This window comes from Larus michahellis, chromosome 3 (assembly GCF_964199755.1).
Source record: "Larus michahellis chromosome 3, bLarMic1.1, whole genome shotgun sequence".
Lineage (NCBI taxonomy): Eukaryota > Metazoa > Chordata > Aves > Charadriiformes > Laridae > Larus > Larus michahellis.
In genome coordinates, this window is record NC_133898.1 from 59,251,366 (window position 1) to 59,273,116 (window position 21,751).

Genomic DNA, 21,751 nt, shown 5'->3' on the forward strand with positions numbered 1-21,751 from the left:
GAGTAAATGAGCCTACAGGAGACTCTACACAACTGTGGTTAGATTGCTTTCACAGCTTAAACTGCCTTAAGTAACGTTACTAAGCATCCAGATTTTCCAGGGTACGTTCTCCTCCTTTACTGGAAATTCTTTTGAAGCAGTTTTTGAGGATTTTCTGTATCTCTCCAGGCCTTCTTGCTGCCAGCTGTTAATACCAACAAAGTAGCTGTATAATAATCTGCCACATGTCCCTACTAGAATCATGGATCGTGTGTAGTGTCCGTGAACAGTAAGTCTGGCAGAAAATGCCAGACTCGTGGTGCAGACATTACAGTCTCCAAGGCTTGTACAGTAGATCTGATACTTTTTATACTTTGGACATGCCCAGGATTTCTGAGAAGAAACTTGAGAAATTGTAGAGTTGACGTGTACCTGTTTGGTAAACCTTGTGACTCCTACAAGAAATTTGGCAATATTGGAATCTTGCAAGTTGTGGACTCCCGTGCAGAAATACGAGAGCTCTATGCATGCGTACTTCTGAAGTCACAGACGAAAGGGGAGAGCTAGTCCATGTATTACTAGAGATTTTTCAGACCTAAATGTTGGGGTGTGACTGTCAATGTCACATGACAAGTGATCACGGCTTGCCTTTTGTTTTGCACAGTTGTATGCACGGAAGTCTGGAAACAGGAGCTGAAGTATGTGGGCAATCGCTAAATGCTATTGCATCCTTTTCAGTTCATTTGCTCTAGAAAAGCAAGAAATTAATCTAAAAAGGCACATGTAAGGCATAATATAATTCAACTACCAAATTGTTCAACCAACTGTTAACAATTTCAACAATGTCTGTATTTTTCTCTTAATTGCTGTTTATATTAGATCTGTCCCCAGCTTTGACTCATGAACATTCTTTTAAAAACCCACGGCAGATTTGGAATAGAATTTAGGATTTATGTGGTGCAAAAATGGGACTTTCAAATTCTCTCAATAAAGAATACTGCAATTAAATTAGAAGTATTAAATTATTTGGTACTTCCTATTTTGGGGCAGAGACTCTTAAATCAGTAGTTTCTTCTCTCAACTCTTTCCTTTAGTTAGTTCAGAGAACACGTGAAATTTTGATAGAGTTGAGGTTCGTAAGCCTATTCTGGGCCTGTGGAGGTGCTATAAGCTGCTGCAGGAAGACTTTTCTTGCAGCTAGGAATTAAAGTAGAAAGCTTTAAGGCTTTCCTCTAAGGAAGCATTCATAGGTCCCTTCGTATTGTGTATGCAAGGTAGTCTGTAACGGGAGGGTTGAGGCAGGCCTGGGGTTATAGCATAATGACCTCGTGCAAGCTTTAGGTTCTGTTGTGGCGTGCTATCCAGTCTGACTCACTCGGAATCTCTAAATTATGTCAGTGTGCCCCTCAAAAAATGTTCCCAGATTGTATTGAGAAAGCATAAAAGCAGCTCCAAGTCAGTATAGCTCCAACAACTGCTCCTTGAAATGCAGAACAGAAAATCACTGTATGTGTCCAGCTGTTTGCCAGCTCAGTGCTGTCAGTTTCAGCATTAGCGCCTTTGACACATGTAAAGATGGGTATATATGAAGAGTTTGCGTGGGGGGAAGGATGACAAATCTTGTTAAAGGGAGACCTAGCATGAAAAGAAGCTTGCAAATTTGTTTGCAGTAGCCTTTTTGGGCTTTAATATTTATCTTTGCAAAGGCAAAGCTGGTCTAGTTAACCCATGAATAGTACCACATTCAAATAGGAAATAAGCTGTGGAATCTTTCTCCTGCTCTCCCTCCCTAGTTAAAAAAAAAAAAGTGCCAGTGAGTCTTGTGTGGAGTGTGTCATATTGCAGGTAAGAGGGCAATCAGAAGGAAGGATATAGAAGATTTTAATCTCTCAAAGAAAAGGACCCCATCTTTGCAAATTTAATGAGTGGACTTTCTGAAAGGCTGGCTAACTTGATAGGACGAGGGGAAACGGGTTCAAGTTACGTCAGGGGAGGTTTAGATTAGATATTAGGAAACATTTTTTCACTGAAAGGGTTATTAAACATTGGAATAGGCTGCCCAGGGAGGTGGTGGATTCACCATCCCTGGAGGTGTTTAAAAAAAGGGTAGATGGGGCACTTAGGGACATGGTTTAGAAGTGGCTCTTGTCAGGGTAGGTTAAAGGTTGGACTTGATGATCTTAAAGGTCCCTTCCAACCTCAACAATTCTATGCTTCTATGATTCTATGATTTCAACTTTAAACGAAAGTGGATATTGCATTCCTATCAGTTCAGCAGCTGTAAGGAAAGTTCAGCAGCTTGTAAATGGGATCGACCAGGATGAAATTGTTTGCCAAAAAAAACATTAAAAAAGAGCGGGCTACTTTTTATTTATGTAGCTGATTGATAGAAAACCAAAACTGTAGCAATCAGGCATGCTGCTGCCAATGACAGTTGTGTACACTTGCACAGCAAGAAATGCATGTTGGAAAAGGACCCCTCCACATACTTTCCAAGACCGTAAACTTAGCATATGAAAGAACAGAATTGGTTCTAAAATAGCACTAATTGGTTCTTAGAATAGAATTTATTTTATTGTCAAAGAACAGTAATATCAAAGGACATTTTTTAATAGCAGAGGAGTAGGCATATGGAACAGCTTTTATCCCAGACGTGTACTTCTCTAGAAAAACATCAGTCTGTCTGTTGGTGATGTATATGTAGGTATTACGGTGAATTTTATTGTTTCTATTTCTCTTTTTAGAATAAATAAAAATAAATACTACAGTGATAACTTGCTAATTTGTTTCTTCACCTCAGGAAAGACTGCCCCAAAAGCAAGTATTTTCTTTAAAAATAATGCAAGATTATAATTTCCACTGTTGTTTTTTGTGGTTTTTTCCACCATATAGGAGACCACCCTCCAAAACACAGACAGACCCAGTAAAGGTAAGTGTGTTCGAAGTTTATATTCAGACTTCTGTCATTCCCATATTGTTTGGCCTCAATGTTAATCCTCATGTACAAATATCAAGAATCTTCTATGGTTATCGGTTTTATGGGAAAAGATTTTGAAGAACTGGTAATACCATGTATAGTTAGATACAGTAGAATCTTCAGATAGGTATTAAGAATTCCCTAACTTACAGGAATATTTGGAAAAAATAGCACCTCTCATAAGTTACTCTCCAGTAAAATATACTGTATTTTGTACACAGAGCTCATTTTCTAATCACTGTGAATTATACTTTATTTTCTGAAATAAAAGGCAATAAAAAGGGCAACTTCCATCTTAATAAATGTTACTTTATGAGATTAGTATTTGAAGACTATTTAAACTGAGTAATTTCAAAATGAGTACTTTACGTGAATGTTTTAAGGGTTTGGTAAGGAGAAGTTAGTAACAACCTTCTTTTTAAAAGAAATGAGCAGATTTGCATGGTGCACAATGAACCTCTCCAAATACTGACTGCGAGGAAACATCTTTTATCAGAGTTCTGAAAGTTACTCTCAGAGCAGAAGAACATGTGAAACATGTGAATAGGATTCATGCTTTATTTACAGCATGTTTCATACCTGTGACACTTGTCTTTGTTTAGGATTTCAGCTCTTCAGCTTGTGCAATGTACCTTTGCTTTTTAAGCATTTCTGAAGATTGATTCTCAGGGGGGGAAACGGCATAGAAAGCTGTTTTTTAAAACAATTTTTTTTATTTTGATTTTGTTATCTGTAAAATATCTATGATTCCCTCTTCCAATAATTTAGAAATACAATAAATATCCTCTCAGTTAAAGCATGTGCCCAAAATCCTAACTTCTGGAGTAACTATACCCAGTAATTTTACCCAAGATGTTTAGATATTTTCACAGTTTTTAACATTATCTTCATTCTGGAAAAATGTGCAACCTATCAACCCTCTCTAGTAACTCCCAAATAGGGTAACACAAGATAAGGTTATAAAGAGAGGGGGAAAAAAAAGGCCAGCAAAACCATCATTTCCGCTTAGTCAAAAGTCTACTCAAGAAATGTCCATTGAAGAAAAGCTCCCATAGCACAACCAAGGGAAAGGACAAAGTGGGCATGTTTCCATCCTCTGGCTTATAATACTAATAATTCACATTACTACTGTAACAAAATCCTTTGTACCCAGGTTCTCTTCACAATCTCCAGGCCATCTCAACCCATATGTTGTCATTTCTCAATGCAAAATCCATTTATTCCAACTTTACATAGAAAATATTACTGATGATTACAGGGTTCAAAGACTGGAGCTCTGTGCTCCCATTACGTGGTACAGCTATGATTGTTTTTCTTTAAAGAACACAATTCCTTTTAATGTCTTAATTAGTTATGAACTAAACCCATCTTCAAAAAATTATTTTTAAAAGAAAAAAAAAAACATTGGGAAAGGAGCCTTAATAATATATTTTGGTTTAATGCTTTGCATTATGGCATGCACTGTAGGTTATGAGGGTTACTTCGTATTTCTGTTATTTAAAAAAGATTTATTAGGAGTCTTTCAACTCCACAGAATATCTGAGAGCATGAATCATCAACCAAAACTGAGAGAAGCAGAGAAATCTTTCAAAAAATGTTTTATTTGTGTGTATGGGGGTTTTAATATACTTTTTAATATGGCTAAAAATGACTTAAATTTTGCAAAGTACGTGAATGGAGAATTCAATAACTTTATCTCTCCAGAGTTTGGTTACAGGTCATTAGACAGTTAAATATATGAATAGTCTAATGTCAGGAAAGTTCTTTCTGTTCACTTGAAGTGGATTTGAAACACATTCCTACTGATAACAGTGATGTTTCACACGTAAACACACATATATAAGCAAATTCTTTCCTGGATAAATAATTGCTTTTCAATATTTTGACCTTTTATTTTAGGAATCTCTGTCCTTTAATATTTGTTTATTTGTTTGTTTGTTTGTTTTAAAAAAATAGTTTAAAATATTCTCATTAAACTATTTAGGCTGCTAAAGTCCACTGAAATTTTGTGCTATTGCGGTTCAGCAAATGCAATGAATTTTTTTGTGAAAGTATAATGCATCATTGTCTTTCTCTAGAATGTCCTTAGAGTAGGAAATCATAGCTTTGCAAACGTATCAAAACAAAAAATTTGTCCTAAAATATATAATTACACTTAATTGTGCTTTGTTTTAAAATGAAAATTTGTACATTTACACTTACTCTGTGTAGTTTTTACAATAAAGCAGTTACATTCTCTAGATGATGTGCTTTTCTATGATTTGCAATTACTTTTGGTGCAGATAGTGGCTCTGATGGAAGCTGTTTGTAGTATCACATTATATCTGTTATCTCACAGAAATCTTGCTGTTCCAGTATTTGTCCAGAGACATAACGAAACTAAAATCCAGGCTGAAACTGACAAAACCAGAAAGTGAAATTTCAAATAGGCATGCTGGAATTATGTATGACATTACTGTACAACGTGTACAGGATATATTGAAGTAGTACACAGTAATGTGGAAAATTTCTTTGATCACGGGGATAATCTTTATATTTTCCGTAAAAGTAGCTAGAATGTGACATTCTGTTAAAGTGGACCTGAAGTTGATAAGTTGGTTGCCTTCATCTTTGCAGCATTATGTAGCACTTTTTTCATGATGAAAATTCAATTTGGTTTAAGGCAGAGCATCTATGATACTTCTGTTTCTTTGATTTTTTTCATCAAAAAATCCCTTCCTCCATCATCCCACTGCTCCCCCACCCCACCCCCCCCCAAAAAAAAACCAAAACCAACCCAACACCCAAAAAATCCCAAACCCTGAAATAGTCTGACATGTTCTACCTGGGTAAGGTTATTTTGCCTTTAAATTCATCTACCCCCTTGCCTGCATTTGAAATTTGGTTTATTGGTGTTGGGCTAAACAATCTGTAGTTGCTTAGGTCATTTTTCATATTTTCTTTAAAACATCTGCTAGTCTTCATACTCATGATGGATAACTTACATTTAAAGACCTCTTAAGTGCAATTTTATGGATTGGAGATTTATCATGCCATTTTTTCTCTGCTCTGTTATGGAAATTAGCTACAACTTTAATATTCGGTGTGTTAAGTTCTTGCAATTTCTGCTGTGAATGTGGAATTTCCGGTTTTGTAGCTCTATTTCAATAAGCCAGCCTGTCTGTCCTTTCTAACTGAAAACTGAGACGGGGGACGCATTTAAATTTTGAAAGACATTTAACATTTTCTGTACAAGGTAGTATTTTCTTATGCTTTTTCATTTGATTGGCCAGCAAATGTTTTAATTTGCCTCTTATTGTGTTCTCCTAAAGAGCTAGCTCGTGGCTATAAAGAGCCAGATACAAAGCTTCCAGATACTGAATAAATATTAGCACCCAAAACTGTAGTCAGTTTGATTAGGGGCTTGATTTCCATTTAAGCACCTCAGAAAAGAGCCAGTGCTTGAAAAATGATGAGCACTTACCAAAAGCAATGACAGCATTTGATCCTAAACTGTCTTAAAATGTCTCTTCTCACTTTAAGAATGTTACTTTTCAATAATTTGGGGGGTTTCATGCAGTACAGTATTTTCTTACCATATAAATAGGTATTTTTGTGATAAACTCTGCTAATCTGTGTTCACTTGCTACTCCTTCTTTTTTCCCTTTTTGGATTAATTATTCTAGTTTGTATGCTGCTGTGCTCTTACTTATTGATCTGGTTTTATTTGTCTTCTATTTTTTGTTACAATGCATATTTTGTTATTACTTCTGTACTTGAGTGTTTTTCCTTATTCATCAGTTACTTTTTTTTTCTCTTGGGCTTGACTGTAGCATTAATCTTTGTTGCTTGAGTTCTAAGTAGCATAAAATTCTTGAATTCAAATAAGCTGTTCCCTTTTCTGAAGCTCTTTGCAGGGTTTAACTTTATAAGCTCATATTATATCCCTGTGTATTTGATTAGTATTTGCATTTGTTCAAGGAATTAATTATATGATAATTACGGACAATTATTTGCTGCAATTATCTTCCATATGTCAGTTTTAAAATGCTATTTTATACTGAACATCACTTAAGGTTTGCTTCAAATGTATTTATCGTTTTATTCCATAAATTATATCTTCATTATATCACCCAGTGTTTGCAGCTTCTCATAGCTGGAAACGTCACTTCTTGCATACAAGGTAAATGCTAGTTAGCAGTTTGATTTATTTTTTTTTTATAATTGTATCAGCAAGCTCTGAACAGCTCTGTCTTTGGACTGCATAGATCAAAAAGGATAAAATAAGTTTTTTGATGACGTTCTTACAGCATTCTCATTACTTCTTAAAAGAGAAGTGGGGAGACTAGCCATTTTGTTGATACCATTTTGGCTTTCCTTTAGCTGCACTGGAAGAGCTGTCTTCCCTCTAACCCCAGTCTGCATACATAATCAACAGAAAGGTTCCCGTATTGACTTTTACATAGGGTGGAGCATATCTTCTATTTGAAGGCTGCAGAGATCTACTGGCCTTATTGATCCTGCAGAAGGTCTATCGATAGTACTCTAGTACTCATGTTCAGAAGGAACAATCAGCAGCATTGAGCCACAGGAAGATGACATTGGGCATAGTTCTGTTCTGGTGACCCCTTCATCATCCTATCTGTGATATTCACATTTGTAAGCCAAGCACTGTGGTTATTTCACCAGAGGCCTAAAACCCATGTTAACTTAAACCTAAGAAAAAGCCTAGATTTTATAGCTTTCAGGTAGTTTTGCCATAGTGTAAGGAAGAGAAAAAGATCTTTGGTGCATTTCCTGACATTACATTTCTTTCAATTCTTGAAAAATAGTTGCAAACTCATTTAGAGCCAGATGCATCTGATAAACTCATTAGTTATCCGGCACATCACTATGTGTCTTGCTGATCATGAAGTATTGCAAAACACATTTAGATATAAATTATGCATTTTTCTAATTAGCTTTCTCATTGTCTTACCTGTTTGAATATTACCTCGTCTTTTTCCTCAGCAAACATTCCAAATAAATAGCTGTTCGTGTTTGAGCTGTTCTGTTCTACTATTCTCAGCTGCTCTGAGATATTCTCAAAACTTCTTTTGGGGTCAGATTAAACATCTTCAATAACTATTTATATGAATCTCACAGAGTAATGGCAGAGACAGTGCCATTACAACTCAACTGAAAAGTTATTAAGTGATTGCAAAAGGTGTCTATGTGACTTTCTGTGTTTATATTTTGGTATGAATCTAACAGTAGTCCTGATTTTCCTACAAGAAAATTCATGTAATGTAGTTCAAGTCTATTTCTGTTTACAAGTAGTTAGACTGATTTGTATGAGTAGCATCACAGGGGGTGCTATATAAGTACCAGAGGCAAGGATAGGTCTTTGTGTCCTCAACAATTCTGTGGGGTTTTTTGTTTTCTGTGGTTTGTAAAAATTTTATGATACTGCCCCGTCAGCTTTTCACTGAATAGGAGCTTTGGACAAGGGTTTACATTTTTCTTTATATAGATGACTTTAGGTTTGCAGAATTCGTATGTATGTTCAACTGACATGCTCAAATGAAAAGTTCTAGTGCACAATTCAATATGTGATAGTATATTGAGGCAGAATACTGAAGCAGTTGCAGATGTAAACAACAAATACCTATACAGAGTTTCAGACACCTTTTGAGCTTTTTAGGTTAGTGGGTTAGTTTTTATTTTTAACTTCTGAGGTGTATGGAAAATATCCTGGTGATTTTAGGATAATTTTTCAATATAACAACAATACTACTTAAATGCGCATATTGTCACTGTATTGTCTCTGTGTGTTGTCTTATCTCTGCAGAAGAATTACATGAGAATATTGGTTTTGATGCAAAACAAATGTCAGAAACAGCTGATAATGGTATGAACAACCAGACAGGGGATAAATCAAAGGAAGAAATCAAGTCAGAAAGGACTTCTGTTTCCAGGGAAACCTGGATTAGCTTTGAAGACTTCTGTGTTTGTTTCCAGTAAGGAACAGAGGGTTTGGGGTTTCTTTCATAAAATATACAGTATAGCAATGGTAAAATGTGAAACGTGACTATATAGCAACCGTATCTTCTCAACAGACCTTCTTTGTATAACTATCCTGCCTTTTAGGGTAGTCCCAAGGCTACTCTTTGGACCAGACTTGCTGTCCCTGTAGGCAGTGTATCTGTAGGTGCAGCCCCACACTGTGTCCTGGGTATGTCCTCCAGAGTACAGCAAAGAACACGACTGTCAGCTTCATGAAGTGTATGTCTGAACTGTGGGTGGAAGATGGTAGGTCATGGGGCCCGCAGCCATTACGGTGCTCACATACCCAACCCATCAGCCGCTGAACAGATACAGTCTGCATTTGAACAACACAATTCTAAAGCAAAAAAAAGTTGTTGAAATCTTCTGTTGCCATCAGCATAGCTCAGCTTGGTAAGCTAGGTACTTTCTTTCCCTCATTTTTCAATATAATTCCAAGGCATTTATACCTCTGCAAACACAAAAAAGAAGCTAGTGTAATTGTAGCGTACTATTTTTAGCTTCTGTCTTCCAGATTTAAGAAGCCCGGTACCATATAGATCCTTTAGAGAATCTGACATTGCTGAGGGGAGTAATTTTATCAGAGAAAATTCACCCAGGTTTTTTTCATTTGAATTTGTAACTGAGATTTATTTGTGAAACTTTTATTTTCATAAATGAGTATTTTCTTGAGCAGATATTAAACTCCGCTCTTTCTCTGAGGGAGAATGTGTAATTTTTATACCAGCAGGACTACAGGAACATTAGTTCATAGATCACTTTAGACCTTGTTAAGGTTCGCCTGACTAATTTTGGGGAGCCCCAGGTCCAGGAACGTAGGGCCTTCGCCTTCAGAAAAAGACATCACAAACAGAGTAATTTCCTTTCCTTTCAAAGTCTTGCTCACAGTGTCATACAGAGAGAATGTAAAATATGAACTTTTTAACTCGTTAGCCAAACATTAAAGTACGGTTGACCTTTTGTAGACCACTGTAATATTAAATAATGTATAGAGCATTTGTCAGTTTCTTATTCCTGTTCCTCAACTGGTGAGAGTTTACTTATTTTCACAGTGAACTGATAAAGTAGCTGTTAACAAAGTATCTTGACTGACCTTTGAAGAATTTATCACTCAGAAAAAATTAGGCGCCTAAGATTTTCAGTTTACCAGTCAGTTCTATTGAAAGCATTTCCTTGTCTGTCATGCCTATATCTCAGATACAGTGAAAAAAAGCTGAATGTTCAGAGTTCATATCAACTTTGAGAAATGAGAAAAATTTTAGTCATTTTAGGAATTGATATGCCAGCAATGGATCAGGATCCCTGTGAAGTTTCTGAGTAATCAAAACATTTATTTTACATAAAACATTGGACTTCACAGCTGATTCCATCCTCAATTAAAGCTGAATTCATTTATGTTGCATTTGGTTAAATCAAGATCAGAAAAAATTGTTGTCAGGAACTAAGTAGCTTTCTGAAGGTGTGCAAACACCACAGAATTGAAAAAAAACATATTAATAAGCTATACAAAATAGTTTTTCCTTCCAGTGATACTTTATAGATGACTTTATTAATGATGATTTTCAGGTAGGCATGGAAGTTTTAGAGTAATATTACGTGGTTACCATTTATAGATTCAAATTGGACAAACTAGTGGCCTGATTTCCGATGGAAAATTGAAGAAGTGCAGCAAAGATACAAATTAATGTCATCTGCTTTCTCTGAAGATGAATTGTATTCACCTTTCATGAAACTAAAAATGTTGAACCATTTTTAAGAAATAGCTGGGAGTCTGATTATGAAAGTAAAATTAGTACCTTATGCTATGAAATAGACATTTACCGAAAATATATCATTTACACTAAGATTATTTTCCTACTATTTCGTAAAAATGTATTTTTATTTTATTTTATTCCTAGGAACTTGTATGTTTTCCACAAGCCACATACATATGCTTATAACTATCAGAAGACGGATTTTAAGGTATATGACTGGATTGAGTTTTTATGTGCTTTCTTAATCTTTGTTAAAGTCTTACATAATTTGATAATACATATATCCTAAGTGATATTGGTAGATCACAGAGGACTGCTACTACTGAAAAAATAACAATGCATTAAGATTGCTATAGTCAATACAAAGATAATATTTGCTAGCAAATATCCAGAAGTATTTCACTGTGTTTAAGACAAGAAAAAAAAATGCTATTGCAAAATAATAGAAAAATTGAGTATGCAAATCATGGCAGTTGAGAGTGTATGTTACAGTGAATCAGATCTCCATCCTTTCTTTATATCGATTTAAATCTATCTTATAACAATTTAGAGACTAAACTAAATTTAATGACAATTCAGCTGCAGAATCTGCCCTTCAATTCTGCTGCATCTTCACCTGTCACCTGACCCAAATCAGGAGTCTGTATAGTGTATCCCTCCATTTTCTCCTTACATGTTATGTCCCTTAGCAACTTGCAAGATTCTGTTCCAAGGATTAGAAATACCCCTTAGTTACACTGAAATTACAGTGTTTCTTTAAACCTACCATTAGTTCGTATTATCAGAAGGTTATTCAACATGGTTGAATATCCCGTTCCAGCTCTACTTTTATACTGTAAGTGAAGTGTAATTGTAGAGTACTGAAATGTAAACTCCAGGCGTGAACTTTGTGTAAAATCCTGTTCTGAGAAGGTTAATCACATGGGTTATGCTTCATAATTGTAGTATACCTGCAGTTCCACACCTCTCTCTATTTATAATCACATCACAAGAAATTTTCCCAATCACAGCACAGTATACTTTCACAAGCCATAATCAGCATCAAGACTACGTAAGCCTGAATGCTATTGTGCCGAAAAACTAACCCTTTGCTGTAAAATCATTCTAATTTTTTTTACATTGATACAGGTGAGGTGTTTACACTATCAGGTAAATTCTGTATCAGACTTATAGAAGAACACTTTTATATTATGCTATGAAGATAATAATAGTGGTATTCCAGGATCAAATACAAAAAATGTATTGATGTGACTCTGTAGAACGTAGGAAGGCACCTTTTAAAACAGTTCTGAAGCAAAGACACTCATTCACCTTCAGATTTTGAAGAATTTCTAGGAACAGTAGAGTCATTGTAGGCCACACCTGGAACACTGTGTTCAGTTTTGGTCCCCACTATACAGAAACGAGGGTCCAGAGAAAGGACACAAAGATGATCAGAGGACTGGGAAGCCTGCCATATGGGGAAAGGCTGAGAGAATTGGGTTTGTTCAGCCTTGAGACAAGAAGGCAGAGGGGAGACGTTACCACCATGTTGTAGTATTTAAAGGGTGGCTACAAATAAGATGGAGACTCCCTTTTTACAAGGAATCACATGGAAAAGACAAGGATAATGGGTACAAGTTACTGCAGGGGAGATACCGATTGGACGCAAGAGGAAAAGATTTCACAATGAGAACCATCAGCTGTTGGAATAATCTCCCCAGGGAACTGATGGATTCCCCAACATTGGACACCTTTAAGGTTCAGTTGGACAGGGTGGTGGGTCATCTTGTCTAGATCGTTCTTTTGCCAAGAAAGGTTGGACCAGATGATCCTGAGGTCCCTTCCAACCTGGTATTCTATGATTCTATAGTTTCTACTACTGCCATAGGAATTATATATTAAAGTCAAGAGTGAAAAATGCTGCCTCCATATATTTTTGTAGAAAAAAACATAATGAGGCAGAATCAGTCATGCGTTACAAATTAAAAGAGTACTTATTTCTTTCTAGTTTACTGCAATTAATTAGAATCAGAAAGTTGCAGCACAAACCAAAATTTTTGGTCTCCCATTGAATGTTGTTTGGCAAGTAGAACGACTAAATTGAGGCACATATGAAGACTATCATACAAAAGTAGATATATTCTCCTTCAAGAAACTCTTCTGTTTCCTTTTATCTCTTAACTAAGCATTATGGTTTATACATGCAGCGTGAGACTGTGGGCTTAAATGCCATTTCTGAAATTTGGAAGAAGTAGTGACAGTTAATTACTTACTTTCCATACCATATCTGGTATGGTCACAATATCTGAAATCTTAGTCATACTATGTATAAGTCCAGGCAGGCACCATTCAATGAAAATGAAAGATGAACAAATGTCCATTTTTTCCATGCAGTTTACTGATGACCAAGTCTTCTATTATTTACTTGTGGACAGTCTGATGCCCATTGAAATCCTGGTTAGCTTTTCTGCACTGGTACGCTGGGATGATACCGGAGGTAAGGCCAACATAGAAAAGTGCATGTTAATGTTGTGTTTTCCCATTCTTGAATATGTCTGTGCTGTTGTGTTTGTCTGTGGTGTATTTTGATAGAGTTTGAGAGTCTTGAATTAAATAGTCACATTGATTCTAGGAAATACACTAATATTGAAGCAATACTTTCTTGTTCTTTCATATCGATGATGGATATTTTCTTGAAAGGATCCCTCCCTTTCCTATTTATTATGATTTGATGCAAGCTTGTCATCAATATATTTCTGGTGTGGATTTCCTTGTGTTTCTTAGAGTTTCTTTTTCTACAAATTCCATTCTTGCAATCCACTTTACTTTATGCCTTAGCTGATCAAAATGCTGTAAAATCGGCACTATGACCAAAGTTTATTTTTGAAGTGATTTTTAAACTGGTGCACAATAAGCTCTTAATTCTATTTACAGCTGGCTTATTTTAAGATCCAACAGCTTGGATGATTTAAATAAAAATCACTTGCATTTTATGAAAATCATAGAATGGCATTCAGAAAAGCTAACACATATTATGACGGTAGGCTTAAGTTAATCAGACGTTTAAACATTGGTTATGGGCATACTTTTAGTGCATATAGGGTAGATAGAACCAAAAGAAAGCTCAAAAAGACCAAACTAACCATCCTGTTAAAATAATTAAACTATAATGTAAATATAAGCATTGTATGACTGTTTGCTTCCTTTGCATGTAGACAGAATTGATTTTTATGGAGTTTAAGAGCAGCCTTAAGTGACTTGGAAGATGTCTGATTTACACATCCTCCTCTAACACATTCTTTTAACAATTATTTTGTAGTAAATATACAAATAAGCCATATTCTGTACCACCTATGCATTTTAAATGGCTATCTCTTTTCTCTGAGTTATCAAAGCTTATATGAAGACTTCAGTGACTGTGAAGTAGCTACAGATTCTGCATAAGTGTATTTGTCTTAATTTAACTGTTATTCACCGCCACAATTGCGTGGGGTTGTTTTTTTCTTTTTTTTTTTATTTTTCTTTCTTAATCTAGGTACTAAACAAGAATGTTCTAGTATTTCAAAGGGTGTGCTGATGGTTGAACATTTCTCTTGGAAAAGTGTGACTCCTGGAGAACTTGTGTTAAAGATGCATACATCCGCAACCAAAGCTACCGTGTTAAGTCTTCCTGTTGGGTATGTATGAGGCTTCATTTCTGTCCTAACACTTTAGTCTTTAAGGCTTGAGATGATCCTTTACTTTACACAGTAACTAAGAATTTATTTCCTAAAACATAAGTTTTTTGAATATCAAACTGGTTGATAGCTAGGATTTGGTAAGACTGCAATATTGCTATGAATTTAAAATAATGACCAAAACCTTTATAAAGATTTTGAATCCTTTACTCTTATTTAAGAGCATTTAGCAAGAAAAATTGCACTGACCTGCTAAAAAATAAACTGGAATAGAAATTCCTACTTAAAAATGTTTCTAACTAGAATGATTTTGAGACATTTCCTGGAGTACCAACAAAAAATATAGAACTGGGATTTTTAGTGGACCTGTAAAAACATGATTATACCATAGGAGGTTTCATAGCTTTTCTTGAAAGAGGATTTATGAAACATGACAGGAGAAATTCTGAGGTTATCCATGAAGCCTTGCGTATCTTACTTCACATTCACAATGCTTAATATGATAGATACATACGCAGTGTAGAGCACTGACTGATTGTTTAAAGAAAGAAAGAAATAAAAGGGAAGAGCCTTTGATATGTGTTAGTTTCTGAATATGCTTCCAGTGAAACAAGGAAGATGACATCTTCATATCTTGCCATAAGCATAAAGTTGCTGACTAATTCATTGAGGCCTTCTACTTTTCCAAAAATAGAGAATCACCAGTTTAATCTCAGAGATGAGACAAAATGTATTTTTAAAAAATCAAGTAAGGTTCCAAATAAATAGGCATATAAAGAAAATACCACAATAGTAGTACATTGATATTAAATCAGAGATCTTTAATTGCGCTCTCTATTTGTTTTGATTCAGACCAAAAATGGAAAAGTTATTATAGTGTTTATAGGTTAGTTCTGCCACCACGTGTATTTTCTTAGCGTAGTTTCAAAAAGTTGCATATCTCTGTCCTGTAGGGAAGCCAAAAAGGTATATCTTTTTGCACCTGTAAAATTTCAAAGTTACCAGAGGTACAGGCAGCTCAAACTAATAAGCTTTTCTCACCTTTGAATCTCTCTACTCCAGACAGTGCCAGCAGGCTTTCAGGGAGATTTACTTTATAGCAAGTGTGGGAGACAAATGGGCTTATTGACTGCTTCCCCATTTCATTCCAAATGAGAAATGACTTGCTAAGCCAGGAAGGCACTTTCTTCCCTCTGTCTGTTGGTGGCCAGGGGGCATTTCAAATTTCACTCGCAAGAAGATGCAATTAAAAAAGTACAAGTGTGTGTGCGGGTAACTCTCTTACTCTCACTGCTGGATCTCTGGTTAACACTTTGAAGCTGTAGCCTGGGTGAACTTCAGCTAAATGCCATTCTGACAATGATATAAGACCATGAAGCTTTAGCATTTGGTATCAGCAAGCTCCTCAATATTTCAATGGGACTGCAGGACATTGTTGACTGGAGAGAAGAGCACGAATGCCCTGTGTTGTATAACTATCGTTAGGAATGGTTTCTTTTATAATTGGAATCTGTTACAGGATACGATCGGGCAAACAAGAACAAGCTGAGTGTATCCCAGTAAGACATACTGAGTTCCTGTTATTTGCCACCTTAGGAGGTTACAGTTGTGAGGGGTTTGGCCCGCAGTTGCTCCATAAAATGGTCTCTCCGTAGTGTTCATCTAGCCTGACATGATTGTGCATTAATTTTTCCTGGTTTTGTCAATGCAAACAAGGAAATTGTGATCTAAATAATGCACAGCCATAACACTTGACTTTTTCTCTAAGCTTTCTAGAGCAGATATGTTTTTAAACTTAGCTAATTATAAACTTGCCTAAAAAACTACAGTGTTGTATCCATCTGAAATAGTTAAACTACCTATTTTTCTAAAGAAAATAAAAATAAAATCTAAAGAAATAAAATAAAAAGAAAATAATAGTGAGTTCTCTGATTTCACCTACTGCCTATGCTTGGAGGTTCTTGAGAAGCAAGGAATTAGAAATGCAGGATTTGAAGAGCCAGGATGTCTAGAGAAGGATTTCATTTTTAGCAAATGTATGGAAGGAAAAGCTTAAGAATTATTGGAATTTAATCCAAAAAGCAGCTTTTTAATTTTTTTTTTTCTTTAATGTAGGCGACACTTATTGCTCTTCACAGTAAGTTCTCCCATAGGGCACCATATTCATCTGTGTAGCGTGGTGCCATGTGTCTTTGGAGAAGAGGATACTGTGATGCCAGGTCTTGAAAAGGTATGCATAACCAGAACTAGTCAGGCATTGTGGTAATGGTGTTTCTGACTATTATTTGGTTTTAAAGGGAAGTGCTGTTGGATCTTCATTTAGAGTTACTATATTTAATGGTATAGTATTAATTTCAATATGAAATAGATAAGTCCATAAAAGAAATGTGTTTTACAGCACAGCAGGCACTGAAATGGTTATTGCAACAATTGTCTTATATAAATACGTAAGTAAGCACTGGGTATTGTTGTGCTTTATGTAGAACAGCATAAAATGGAATGTTAAAATACTCTTGGTGAAATACATATGTCAGAGGTCATATATAAGCTCTCTTTTTGGGGCATGTGATAAAAGTGATGAAATACATGTACGGATATTAATTAATATTAAAAAAAACCCACCTAGTAAAATAAACGGTCACATCAGTAAAGTTTGTTTTTTCCCATGAGATCACATATTAGTCACTGGGTCCCAGAGCAGCTTTTATATCTAAAATGAGCAACTGATTCAAACAACTTTTCATAGTTGAGATAACAGGCCCAGGGGAATAATTACTACAGCTTTTGTTCTTCGTTGCCTACGATCCAGACAGATATCACTGTCATCCATATTTTCAAGATTTCTTTGGCAAACAGTGGGCCTAAATATTTGTCATGGACACTGAGGGGAGGGAGTATAGCTTCTAGGGCACGGTTGTGTAAAAATGTTTTGAAAGGTGAGTGTAACAGCAACAGGGTCCTAATAATTAAAGCAGCTTGTGCAGATTTATTGCGTTTATTGTAGCAAAGTTTAAATATAAGAAGTTGGGCTGTTAAAAATGTCTTGTCTTCAGGTTGTGGATGAAAAGCTATTCCTCATCAAGAAAATAAAGCAGGATTATATCCTGGGGTGGTCTTTGCACTTCTTCTTGAAGACAGCAATTTCTCTGCAGAGTGTGATTTGCAGGAAAGTGTCCACATTCTTGCACAGAAATCCTAATGAAGATTAATGATGCTTTAGGCAGCATGTATTTGGATGTCGTTTTCAGCAGGATATAAATACTCATCTGTCCTTTTATAACAGAAGAGATGCTGAGCATTTCATCTAACTGTAGTAGAAAGTCTCTATATGCACCTGATTAAATGTCTTAGGACTAATAATACAGGAAAAATAAAATCTTTAACGGATATATGTTATGGTGCCTGTTTAGTGTTGTAAGATAGCTAAAATCAGTGAAAAATTTATATGCTTTTGAATACTAGAGACCTAATGGATTTTACAGTTTATAAAATTGTTGCTTGACTTAAGAAGAGTTTTGTACTTCATCACAGAAAAAATGCTTGTATGCTGTGACAGCCTAGAAAGAAAACAAAAGAAAATCTTAAAGCAGTCTTTCTACCGATGGTTGTTTTTCTTCTCTTTTTCCAGGAGAGCTACCGGTTTATAGAACAGGCTACAGCTATCCTGAAAGCTGTTGGAAATGTGATAGATAATTTCAGCAATAAGCCTGAACTTTCCAAAGCCTTGAAGGAGTTGGAACTAACTCATTGTCCTCCTGGCCTCCGTGGTACTGGAATGGCTGAAGAGCACTTCAAGGTGAACAAACAATTTTAATAAACATGTATCTAAAGGCTCCAGAAGCTGGATAACAGCTTAATATTGTCATTATCCTCTTCAAATCAATGGCTACGCTTTTAAAAAGGACATCCTGAGGGCTCTAAATGTGGCATTCATTATTAAGTGTAAGCCCAAATGACATAGCTTGCAACTGTGTACAGTAATTATCTTCTTTTAATATGGAAAAAAATTTAATATGCGGAGAGTAGCACATTCTAAATTTGAGTCTAAATTTGTCAGTTTAGTTTAGCATACTTTGAGGCAGAAAGCATCAGCTTTTTTAATTTTATGATTTAATTTTGGATTTAAAAGACACTACCTGAAATGCAGAAAAGCTAGAATGGTTCCTTTCTGTGCCTAATGCTGATGGCACAGGAAAACATTATTGCAGCTTATATTACTGGAGACAGTAATGAGGTTTTTTTCACTCACAGTATTTCTGAGGTGTTCTTCTTTTTTTGTTTTTTTTGAAACTGCAGCATTCTTATTCAACTTTTCTGCTCTGTGTGTGTGATAAATTAAAAGGTCTTTAGATACATGATGAAAGTGTTAACGCTTTTCTCTAGATCTCTATATAAAAAGATTGGAACAAAAAAGTTATGTAAAAGATATGCTAATTTTTATGGGTATGCAAATGTTGGTAATACTGCTATAGCTTGATTTTTTTACAGTCAGTACTTTATATATTCCAGATTCACTTACTTTCATCAAAGTATTAGAAAGCTCATGCAGCTTAGACTGTGTGTTTTTTAGGAGACTGAATAGAAGAATAGATTAATATTTTTATAATCACTGATATTAAAAAATAGAACACCTAAGCCAATGCTTTTATACATGAGCTTGACACCAGGCTCAAATTCAGCAAAAAAACAGAATTAAAAAAGAACGATTCCAGGTGCACCACTCCTGAAAAAGGTAATTTTCATGCCAAATCCAACAGAAAAAAAAATCGGTTTTACCTCTCTGGAATGGAAAATACAAATTTTAAATCTATATGCTTATATGAATTATGTTTAAAACTTAGGGACCTTAAGAAAAATTCAGTAGGCATGAACGTACATATCTCTTCCTCTCTAAGAAGACCAATGTATAGTTTTAAAGGAATAAAAAACCACAAATGAGATAAATGAGAGGTACCTAGCTGACAGTGATTCAAGAACAAAAATATGGAAATTATCTGTGTTTAATACAAACAGTGAAAAATTATTCTGAACATAAGAATGTAGTAAAGCAGATTCTTTCTTCACCAGTCTTAAATATTTAAAAATAGATGAAGTGTTATTAATATTAAAATACATAACTTAGGATAAAATGTTTCTAGAAAGCAGAAAAATCTGAAAATAAAGACAATGAAAGAGAAAAATTAGGTCTTTTCCAATGAGTTATTAGTATGTTCTTCAATTCAAATTATGAAACAAGATCTGAAAAGTACACTCTAAAATTTCCATCCATTGGAAGAAGGAAAAAATGACTGGATTTCTACTCTTTAAAGAGCATCAATATGTCAAGAATAAAAATAGAGCTGTCAGTTTAGTCATATCAGTAGGACACCAAATCTTCCCCTCTTGTCCATCAATATATTTCTACTTTTCCTTGTTGTGCCACCTCGTAATTCAGTAAGCATGCCTGTTCGGTTGTTGGTCTCTGAAAACTCTGATTAGAATGCCAGTTGTCATGATGGTGATTATAATGTGTTATTCTGTCCTCTGGTATGAGACCGCCAACTCACATCACATAAACCACTAAGATATTTTCAGGTGATTGATAAAAACTTATGCTGTAGAATCAGTCCTATATTTAATAAACCAGGCATGAAACTGTTTTTCTCGTGATTGTTGGCTTGAAGCATTGTAGGCCTACAGTTTGGATTAATTTTCAGGTACTGTATTTGCTAGAGGAAGTAAAAGACCTCATTTTTACATTAAGAAAGAAAAGAGCTAAACAGTTTTTGAAGCAATACTGAGAAGCGATATAAATCAGCTTTTAAAAATTAGTCATTCTTTGAATGTGTTTCCTCTTTTTGATTTTAGGTTTTCAATAGTGCATTTTGGTATTTGATCAAATATGTATTAGGCAAAAATGCTCCCGACAGCTGTAAATTTGCCTTCAGGTCCTTCACTTTGGATTTTAAAGACACTGATGTTTCTGATGATGACACTGTGTATTCAGGTACTGTATTGGTATTGCTAATCACTTCAAATACATCTGCCATTCTTATTTTCAAGGAAGCCAACTCTTCACTAATCTTTTGTTTTCTTCCCTAAGTAAGCATGGCTCATTTCTTATGAGACATCTAAGCCTTCTACTGTTGACAGCACATCTGAGACTCATCTCAGAACAGAAATGATCCTTTTTTTTTTATTCCAGAAAGTCTGTCCATGTTCTGTTGATTTATAAAATTGCTCTTTGTCTCCCTTGACTTGCATTTGTCAGCATTGACAAGCATTAACAAGCACCTACAGATGCTTTTTTTTACCTGATGTACTGTAAATCATGGCTCTTGTTCAAGTTACCAGCTGAAATTACCTTAAATGCATATTGTTCATGAAATGAGAGTGAAGGAAGACTCAAGTTAGTACCTTCAGCTGTTTCTTGGTGATGGGTTGAGGGTTTTGGTTTGTTTGTTTGGGGGGTATTTTGTTTTTTGTTTGTGTGCTTCTTTTTCAAGCCTATTATTTGGCAAATGGTTGTGTTGGCTGGCTAGTTAGCTGGCTAGTCACACACGTGTAGTGGGGAACTAGCTACAGGACCATCCACCTCCTCTCCAGCCTGTGATTAGGGAATGCTGTATACCCAAAGGTACTGTGAGAAGAGCTATTGGAAGGCAAACGGATTTATCACAAGCAGGGATAATTCTCTTCCAGCAGGTTCTTTGCCTCATTTTGCATGCAGGCTGGAGACATAAGCAGTTAGAATTGAGTTTGCCTGGCAACCAAATATATGTCTCTTTTCCATTTTAAGAGACTTATTTTGCAGTCTATGTAACTTTTTAATCCATTCATATTAATATTTAATTTATTAATAGAAGCTTTATGTATGTGGTTTCATATTATGACAGAAAAAGTATTTATCTGAAAAAATGGCAGGAAGGTTTATCGTCACCATTGGAAGGCCATTCAGGGTGACATAGCTTTTCCTTCTGCTATTATGAACTTACAGTATAAAGTTTTTCTTCTTGGACAACAAAATGATATTAACTTCCTTTCATTAGTCAGTTTATTTTGGAAAAGTGGTATTAAAACACTTCATTAAAATTTACACAAATACCCATACTGACAAAATGATGTTAATACTCTATTTCGTTAAGAAAGCACATATACACCACAACAATACATCCCGTTTTTCAAGATTACTGTGCTACTGCTTTCTGTATTCCCCCCAAAATGCTTTCTGTATTCCCCCCAAAAAGCTTAAATACTTGTCAGCAATAGAAGAGAAGATATTTTTTAATTAGATTTGAATAATTAGCACAGTTGACAGGTTGTGGCAAAAACTTCATATATATTACTGAATTATGAGATCCATGTGGCAGAATATTTTT

At 35.2% G+C, this 21,751-nt stretch overlaps 1 protein-coding gene across 1 annotated transcript in view; it reads left to right on the plus strand.

The window, feature by feature from the left end:
- ADGB (androglobin) overlaps positions 1 to 21,751 on the plus strand; it is a 118,784-nt gene that overhangs the window by 54,022 nt on the left and 43,011 nt on the right. Inside the window, exons 14-21 of the mRNA XM_074580356.1 lie at positions 2,872 to 2,908; positions 8,766 to 8,934; positions 10,879 to 10,942; positions 13,111 to 13,213; positions 14,252 to 14,393; positions 16,509 to 16,623; positions 18,022 to 18,189; positions 20,241 to 20,379. Of these exons, the coding sequence (XP_074436457.1) occupies positions 2,872 to 2,908; positions 8,766 to 8,934; positions 10,879 to 10,942; positions 13,111 to 13,213; positions 14,252 to 14,393; positions 16,509 to 16,623; positions 18,022 to 18,189; positions 20,241 to 20,379 (937 nt within the window). The remainder of the gene's footprint in view (positions 1 to 2,871; positions 2,909 to 8,765; positions 8,935 to 10,878; positions 10,943 to 13,110; positions 13,214 to 14,251; positions 14,394 to 16,508; positions 16,624 to 18,021; positions 18,190 to 20,240; positions 20,380 to 21,751) is intronic.